General features: G+C 43.1%; 2 protein-coding genes across 3 annotated transcripts in view; one reads left to right on the forward strand and one right to left on the reverse strand.

The window, feature by feature from the left end:
- Positions 1 to 4,137, forward strand: part of Ppp2cb (protein phosphatase 2 catalytic subunit beta) — a 20,722-nt gene extending 16,585 nt beyond the window's left edge. The window contains exons 6-7 of the mRNA XM_021169534.2: positions 1,207 to 1,325; positions 3,458 to 4,137. Coding sequence (XP_021025193.1) covers positions 1,207 to 1,325; positions 3,458 to 3,530 — 192 coding nt within the window. The 3' untranslated portion in view covers positions 3,531 to 4,137. The remainder of the gene's footprint in view (positions 1 to 1,206; positions 1,326 to 3,457) is intronic.
- Positions 4,138 to 5,430: 1,293 nt separating this feature from the next.
- Positions 5,431 to 9,397, reverse strand: part of Ubxn8 (UBX domain protein 8) — a 22,640-nt gene continuing 18,673 nt past the window's right edge. For both annotated transcript variants that reach the window (XM_021169930.2, XM_021169929.2), the window contains 2 exons: positions 7,888 to 7,962; positions 5,431 to 6,383 (listed from right to left, as the gene is read on the reverse strand). In XM_021169930.2, coding sequence (XP_021025589.1) covers positions 6,213 to 6,383; positions 7,888 to 7,962 — 246 coding nt within the window. In that variant the 3' untranslated portion in view covers positions 5,431 to 6,212. The remainder of the gene's footprint in view (positions 6,384 to 7,887; positions 7,963 to 9,397) is intronic.

Genomic DNA, 9,397 nt, shown 5'->3' on the forward strand with positions numbered 1-9,397 from the left:
AAAAAAAAAAAAAGAAATATCTTTCTAAATCTGGGCATGGTGGGTGCTTGTAATCCCAATATTTGGAAGACCAAAGCAAGAGGTCATAAGTTTCATCTATAAGGAAATACTCTTAAATACCTTCAGTAGGGGCTGGAGAGATGGCTCAGCAGCTAAGAGCACATTGCTCTTCCAGAAGACGCTCAGTAGAGAACTGAGCTCAGTGAGACGATTACTCCACGCTGCTTTAGAGGAGCACACTGAGGAGTGTGCTTGCTGTGTGTGCTTGCTGCATTTCACCAAGGAGGTTGGAAAGCTGTTTGTACACTGCTGGTTCTATTCCGTGGCCACTCAGTTGAGGTAGCAATTGCTGGATTTCTCCTGTTGTGTTAGTGTCCCTCTAACCAGCAAGTAGTGGCTTTAAGAAGGTAGAACAAACTGCACCAGCCTAGAGCAGGCGAGGAGTGGGTAGGGGCACGATGCAAAGCACATACGCAAAGTGACATTAAACAGATGTCAATGATAACTGAATATTTTTGGAGAAAAAAAACTTGACAAAAATTCCTAAAAGTCCTGAGACTCCAAAATTAGAAAATATTCAAATTTCAGCTATGTGAGACAAACCTGAAACATTTAACATAACAAAGATGAGAATGGTGTGTTATGTATTAGGTGTTAAATACCACCTAACATCACGAGTGATGTGAGGCAGAGGCTCTGACACAGGTGACGATGTGATTGTCAAGATAACTGGTTAGCATGGGCTCAGCTCTCTGGGAGAGCATATTCTAAGTTGGTATTTGCCTAATACGCGCTTCAAGAAAATTTCGTAGCAAATTTTAGAAGCCAGGCTCGTTTCTATCATGTCTCAGCACTTGGGAGGCTGGGGCAATTGCAAGTTTGAGAACAGGGTAGTCTAAATAGCAAAATTCTTTCTAAAAATAAAATAAAATACCTAGCAAAGTTTATGAGGGAAAATGGGGAAGTTACTATGGTTTTCTGAGAAATTCAGTGTATACTCTAAGTTAAAATCTTAAGTGTAGGTTAAGAAAAGCTGCGTGGCTACTGAGGTATATAATAGAATCTTGTACCTAATAATTGTTTAAAATTCTGAACAGTTGCATAAACTGTTAGATTATAGAAGGTAACATAGCCATCGAAGTATTTGTGACTTGATCTGTCAAAATTGGATTTTATAATGAAACAATGACCTTTTTAATGTTGCAGGGATATAACTGGTGCCATGATCGAAATGTGGTCACCATTTTTAGTGCGCCCAATTACTGCTACCGTTGTGGGAACCAGGCTGCTATCATGGAATTAGATGACACTTTAAAATATTCGTTGTAAGTAACTTTACATTTTCATTGTATGTAATGACTTTTAGAGGAAAAAATAAGTACTGAAAATAGCCTTGGGAGCTGGAGAGGTGGCTCAGCAGCTCAGAGCACTTACTACAGTCTTGTATGACTTCCATAGATACCTGCACACGTGTGTGCATACATACACTCATACACACATGCATGCATGAAAAGAGACAGGAAGCTGGGCGTGATGGCGCACGCCTTTAATCCCAGCACTCGGGAGGCAGAGGCAGGCGGATTTCTGAGTTTGAGGCCAGCCTGGTCTACAGAGTGAGTTCCAGGACAGCCAGGGCTACACAGAGAAACCCTGTCTCGAAAAACCAAAAAAAGAAAGGAAGGAAGGAAGAAGGAAGGAAGGAAGGAAGGAAGGAAGGAAGGAAGGAAGGAAGGAAGGAAGGGAAAGGGAGAGAGAGAGAGGAAGGAAGGAAGGAAGGAAGGGAGGGAGAAGGGAAAGGGAGAGAGAGGAAGGAAGGAAGGAAGGAAGGAAGGAAGGAAGGAAGGAAGGAAGGAAGGAAAGAAGGAGCTCTGCTTATGACAAGGTAGGAGGAGGAGTGTGCAGACCCTCTTCCCTAACATTGAACTCGAGAACTTTCTGATGTGCAGCACTCTTAAACCATGGCCTCCTGCATTGCTAGGCCACCACTACAGAAAAGTGGGTTTTTTGTTTTTTTTTTTTCAAGACAAAGTTTTTCTTTATAGCTCTGGCTGTCCTGGAACTCACTCTGTAGACCAGGCTGGCCCCAAATTCACAGAGATCCACCTGCCTTTGCCTACAGTTTATTGAAATTTTCCCAAGAGCTTACAGCTAATAGGAAAACATTTAAGCAAACCATAAGCCGGGTGTGGTGGTACAAGTCCTTAATCCTAGCACTCTGGAGGCAGAAGGAGGGATGGGTTTGAGCCAGTCTGGTGTAAGCTGTACATGAATTTCAGGACAGCAAGGACTACAGACATATCCTGTCTTGGAAAGACAAACAAACAAGACTCAGACAAAAAGAGGAACTTGTCCGTTATAACTGCTCGAGGGCTGGGAAGTGCCTTGGTGGCCAGCAGCACGGATACCATCTTCATTCCCAGCACTTACACTGCAGCTCACAACCACCTCTAATTTCAGTTCCAGGGATCTGACGTACATGTAACTAAAAGTCACTTATTTGGGGTTGGAGAGATGGCTCAGAGGTTAAGAGCACTGACTGCTCTTCTAGAGGTCCTGAGTTCAAAGCCCAGCAACCACATGGTGGCTCACAACCATCTGTAATGGGATCTGATGCCACCTTCTGGTGTGTCTGAAGACAGCTACAGTGTACCCATTACATAAATAAACCTTTAAAAAAATTTACTTATTTTAGGTTTAATAAAGCCTTTACTACTGGGCATTACGGCCTTATTGGTACTCTGTTTATCCTAGCATACACAAAACCCTGGGTTCAAGCCCATCATTGTGTAAGCTGGCCATGGTGATGCACGTATGTAATCCCAGGACTTGGGAAATGGAAGCAGGTTGGTTTGAGTCAAGGCCAGCCTGGAGTACATGAAACCTGGTTTCAAAAACATTTGTAAAATAAAACACTTGCTATGCATGGTGCCACTTGCATGCCTGTAATCCCAGTACTGACAAAGTAGAGCCTGGGAGATCAGGATTTCACAGCCTGTGCTGCGAGTTTGGGGCCACTGTAGGCTACATGAAACCACATCTCAACTACAGTGGCAAAAAATTGGGAATACATCCTGACTCCTGTGAGTATTTGCGCATTACTATGGTTAGTTATGTCCTTTCAGGACTGTTTGGAGAAGGAAAACACAAGTAGGATTTATCCCAAGACCACAGTGTTGATAAAAAATGGAAAAGTCAGTGTACTAACATTAATATTAAAACACACACACACACAACAGACAAATAGCTATTTTGACAGAAAAGGCACTTGGTAAACTTCGGTGTTCTCTTCTGCTGGGCACGAACAGACGTGTACATTTTCACCATAGCTGTGACGTGCTAACAGTGTGATTGCTAGTGATGAATGAGTGTAGCAGAAAGCTACAGGAAGGAGGCTCTGTCTGTTCCGTCTTACTGGCTGGCTTACTTGCTGACCATTTATTTTCTTTGTCATTTTTAGTCTTCAGTTTGACCCAGCACCTCGTCGTGGAGAGCCTCATGTGACCCGGCGCACTCCAGACTACTTCCTGTAAATTCCTCCCCAGGACCTGTCTTTGTGTGTGGAAGGATACCTGGCTTTTTAAAATATATATATACATATATATTTAAAAACAACAGTTATTTGTGTTTCTGTAACAAATTGTGATATGTCTTGACATTAAAACACATCATGGACCAAAACGTGCCATACTAATGATGAGCGGTTAGCACAATTTGAACTCTAGTACACTGTTGAAGATGAGTCAGCCCAACAGCCTGCCTGCTGGGCTGGAGTGACCATTTTTCTTGACTGGTTAAGCAAAAAAGGTCACTGACTGCTTCGTCTCCTTTGCGCTTACTTGGAAATTTAGTTACAAGTTTAACTGGCATGGATTATAGAGTTGGAGTTTTATTTTTTAAGAATTCATAAGCTGACTTCCACTTCAATTCATAATCCTTTATTTTATTGAAATGTATGACTAACTGAAGAAGAGATTCTTGGGAGTATGTTGTCATAACATTAAAGAGATTTCCTTTAAAGTTTCCTAGACTAAATTACTGTTGGATGTTGAGCTGCATATTTCTGTATCTTTGTCATGACAGTGCTTGCATCCTCTTTGCTGTACTGAACAAATAAAATTTCCCATTTAGAGAAAAACATTTTTTAACTGTGATGTACATTAAATGGAAGCATCGCCATTTTGAAACTTTATGCAAATACTTAAAACTGTGGCTGGTTGTTTTTTGGCTTACTTTAAATCTCCTTGATTTAAAGACTTTGAATCTCCTTGATACTCCTGGCTCTCCTTCCGAGGGAGAGACTTCCAAGTGTGGGGCGCCTTGCTAGGCCACAGATATCTGCTGAGTAATAACAGAGGCAGCTGTACTGACATAACTTGCATGGTGTGTTTAGGGGCTGGGGATTAACTCTGGTGGGATGTTCACCCCAGGCCTTATATTCAATTCCAAGTTATGTGCACAGATACTACAGGTAATGTTTGTTTATAATTTACACTCAAAAGCAGAACAAAGTCAAAATACTGATAACTGTCACATATCTAAGCATTTCATTAGGTGGTTTGTATTAATTTATTCATAATTTTTAAGTGCAAAGTGTAGATTGCTGTAATAACTATATTCTAAATATAACAGAAGAGACTTTAAAAGCTGAGCTACGTTGTCTCCTTTAACCTAAAAACAGGAATTGGCCTGTTTATTTAGTAGCAGTGGTAATGAAATAGTATTCCAAGGTCATAAATACCAGCTCTAAGGTTTGCTTAATATCTAGCTGTAGAATGTTTGGTTTGGTTTGGTTTTGGGTGTTTTTTTTTTTTTTTTTTTTTTTAGACAGGGTTTCTCTGTATAGCCCTGGCCATCCTGGAACTCCCTCTGTAGACCAGGCTGGCCTGGAACTCAGAAATCCGCCTACCTCTGCCTCCCAAGTGCTGAGATTAAAGGTGTACAACTCTACCGCCCAGCCCAATTGTAGAATGATTTTAAGACATACACCAAAAGTAGACCCTTGGGTAGTTTGGAAATTGAAAGATAGAAAGTATGGGGGCTGGGAAGTAGCTCCATTGGTATAGAGTATCTGCCGGGCATAGAAGCACAAGGGTCCATCCTACCCCTTCAGAAACTGGGGGCAGGAGCTCAGATGGTAATCCTAGGTCTTGGGAAGGGGGCAGGAGGATCAGGAGGGTTCAAGGCTACCTGGGCTACATGAAACCCTCTCTAAAAAATTAAAGATTAAGAAAGATACCTTCCGCCGGACGTAGTTGCACACACCTTTAATCCCAGCACTGGGGAGGCAGAGGCAGGCAGATTTCTGAGTTCAAGGCCAGCCTGGTCTACAAAGTGAGTTCCAGGACAGCCAGGGNTACACAGAGAAACCCTGTCTCGAAAAACCAAAAAAAAAAAAAAAAAAAAAAGAAAGAAAGATACCTTAAGACAGACTTAAGTTTTCAACCTCTGTAATACCGCAACCCTTTAATACATTGCCTCATATTGTGGTGACCCCCAACCATAAAATTATTTTATTGCTACTTTATAAGCAATTTTGCTGCTGTTAAGAATCATCATGTAAATCTCATGCAGATGGTCTTAGATGCACCCCTATGAACAGGTTATTTGTGCCCCTCAGGACCCCACAGGTTGAGAGATGCTCTAAGGGCATCAGTCCTTACACAAACGACAGCTCACATTCCAAATGCACTTAACAACAATGGCCTTGTTTACTGTGGTTTCACTATGTTCCCCAAGGTTCATGGACCAAACCTCCATCCCCAGATCTAAGTCAAAACTATACAGGATCAGTTGGCTCTGGAAGTTCTTTAAATTTTTAGAAATACAATAGAATCTTCCTTCATCCTCCTTAGATTTTGACTGAATTGTGAAATACTTTATGGTAAGGTAGACGCAAGCAGAAACCAGTTCTTATATGAGCTAGGGTTTGGTTTGGTTTGAAGATGGTCTAATTAACTCAAATTGTGGGAGTTGAGGCATGTCCCACCATGCCTGGCTGAGGCCTGCATCCAGGTCTGTCTTACTCTATGTGCTTTTTACTTCCTTCCACATTATAATGACAGGCCACAGACCATCACAGGCAAAGCAGTCCTCATCCACGGGGTGTGGGCGGGGTATGGGGGGGGGACACCCATGGACAAGAGGAGCTCCAGGTACATCTTGGCTTGAATGAACACCGCCCTGTGGAAGGACAGCAGGTGCTTCCGACTTCTCTACTGGCTGCTCTGCTCTTTCTCTTCCACGTTAAGTACAGTATCCACAGTTATTCCTATGTCCTCCAGTGACGAGCCTCCCTCCACTTCCAGGGCCCTTCTGGGAAAGGAAGTGGAAAGTCTATATAGGGATTTGTGGTACCCAATTTTCATCATCCAGTCAAGTAAGACCTAAGAGGCAAAAAAAAAAGGAAGTATCAGACTGTACACTGTTCCTCCAGAAACTCTCACTATAGCACTGTATCGCTCTGTCATCCTCAAATCCAGTCCCTAGGAACTAAGTCATTTCCATATCATCCAAAGTAATCCTTTTAGACTTTAATGTCTCTATTCCAGAAAATATGCCGGCCTACTGTCATGGTAGTAATAAAACCTAATCCATAAATGAGATGAAAAATACTTAGCAAAAATTTGAGACACCATTAATTCCAGCACTTGGGAGGCAGAGGGATCTCTGAATTTGAGGCCAGCCCAGTCTATGGAGAGTGCGTTCCAGGACAACCAGGGCTGTTACACAGAGAAACCATGTCTTGAAAAAAAACAGCAATAAAGTTGAAAACAAAAAATATTTGGGAAAAAATTCTTGGGTCAAAATCACCAAGAAGCTTTGTCAAAATACATGTTTTGGCACCTGAGACAAAGTCCACTCACTATGGGCCGTTCCTATAATTGTCCAGCACCACAAAAAACAATCACATAGTCATGAGAAACCTTTTCCTGCCACATCCAGCTGAAATCATAATTGCCTCAACACATGACATTTTAAACAAAGCATGTTTGCTTCAAAAACAACAGTAAGCTGAGTGTGGTTGTTTCCATTATAGCTGTAGTACCAAAGCTACGACTGGAGGATTACTGTAACCAAGTTACTGGGTTTGAGACAAACCCATGCAACAGCAAGATCTTGTGTCTCAACAACAAAAGCCTGATAAATGGCAGAGACGTAATGTTCCCAGGGACTCTGAAGTATCAGATCATGCAACCAGAGCCTTATGTTGCCAGCCACCAGGCAAGAATCCACTGCTGACCTATAGAATAAATCTGTCATTATTTTAACTAAGATAGTTTTGGAAGCGTTGGGAATTGAACCCCAGTTTTCTACACGTGCTGAGCACCCACTCTGCCCCTTAGCTCACAGTAAGGTTACAGTTGCTTTGAGACAGAGCCTGCCTAGCTGACTCTGAACTCACAATCTTGCCCTGTGTCAGATCCACAACCCCTGCAGTGGAAGCCTTATACTCATATTACACTGCGGCCCCAATTAAAACTTTTTAAAATAAGAGGCCATGTGTGGCAGCCCATGCCTAGAACCCAGTCATTTGGGAAGCTATCACAGACACCGAGTTCCAGGCCAGCCTTGACTACAGGGTAAGTGCTAGCCTCAGCAAAACCTAGTATCTTACCCACCAACATAAATGTAGTAGACAACCAAAGAAATACAGCTCAGAGAATGCCTGCCTGAAGACTTAATATTCTTTCCTAAAATGAAAAATGAAGAAAGAAAATTAAAGGGGAAACACAATGTTAATGTAGAGATCGCAACTTAAACCCTCAAACAGTCTGCAATGTAGAACCCTCACAATGTCTGTCTGTGTGGTCTTGTCTCCCACTGCACTTGAACACACTGTTGACAAATTTCATAACACAGTATTTCTGAAAACATTGGTTTCCTCACCTGTGAATTCCACGACTTGGAAAATCTTCTCCTCAGAACACGTCCATTTGGGCACCGAAGGGCAACAGTAACTACCTGTGGATTACAAATGTAAGCTACACCGGGCGTGGTGGCACACACCTTTGATCCCAGCACTCGGGAGGCAGAGGCAGGCGGATTTCTGAGTTCAAGGCCAGCCTGGTCTACAAAGTGAGTTCCAGGACAGCCAGGGCTATACAGAGAAACCCTGTCTCGAAAACCCCCTACCCCCCCAAAAAAAACAAAACAAAAAAAATGTAAGCTACAGTGGTCAGCCAGACCTACGGTGCACACAGGATGCCCAGGTAGGAAGACTGCAAATCTGAGGCCAGCCTAAGTGACAAAGCAAGATCTCATCTCAGGAACAAGACAGAAGTCCAGATGGGAACTCTAGCTAGCCTGGATAAGGCTCAGCTGGTACAAGAGTGCCTAGCAACACAACACCCTGGGTTCACTACCCAGCACCCCATACACCACACTGGAGAGAGCATCATGTGTACTGTACGGATGCACCACCTGTCAATTTAAAAGCTACAGAGTCTATAGCTTGGGCAGGAAATGGAAATGGAAGGTAGAGCACCCAGGAGACAAAGGAGTCTGGGATAGAGCCAAACCGGCTCTCCACCTGGGAAGGGGTAAGAAGGATGCATGGTATCTGAATGCAGTCACGTGACAGAATGTAGGTTAAAATAATTGGGTTATTTTAGCTATGGTCTACTCAAGTAGAGCCTAGCTGTATGGCCAAGGTATTTATAAATATATTTTTGAGTCTGAGTCTTATTTCTGAGAGCATGTGGCTAGGAAGAAGAACCAGGACCTAACTCTATACCACACATTGGTGGTACAAGTAGTTCCTTCCTAGCTGCAAAGGTAGAGCCAAGAGGACCAGACGCTCAAGATGATTTGCAACCACACACAGTGGGTCTGAGGACATCCCTGACTACATGAAACTGTACCTCAAAAAAAAATGTGTAAGTAGGTGGGAGAGATGGTTACGCATACTGGCTGATCTCCCAGAAGACCCAAGTTCAATTCCCAGCACCTACATAGCAGCTGACAAACTAACCCCAACCCTAGGGTTATGATGCACTCTTTGGACATGCACGGGTGTGCTGGTTTGAATAGTTAGCCCCATAGACGCATGTGTTTGAATGCTTGGCCATAAGGAGTGATACTAGTAGGAGGTGTGGCCTTGTTAGAGGAAGTGTGTCACTACACTCAGTGACACAGTCTTCTGCTTTCTATGAATCAAGATGTAGAACTCTCAGCTCCATCTCCAGCACCATGTCTGCCTGGATGCTGCCGTGCTTCCCACCACAATGATAATGGACTAAACCAGGCTGGAGAGATGGCTCTAGCTAGGAGCACTGACTGTTCTTCCGAAGATCAAATCCCTGCGACCACATGGTGGCTCACAACCATCCGTGATGAGATCTGATGCCCTCTTCTGGGGTGTCTGAAGACAGCTACAGTGTACTTATATATAATAAAT

This window comes from Mus caroli, chromosome 8 (genome assembly GCF_900094665.2).
Source record: "Mus caroli chromosome 8, CAROLI_EIJ_v1.1, whole genome shotgun sequence".
Classification (NCBI taxonomy): Eukaryota; Metazoa; Chordata; class Mammalia; order Rodentia; family Muridae; genus Mus; species Mus caroli.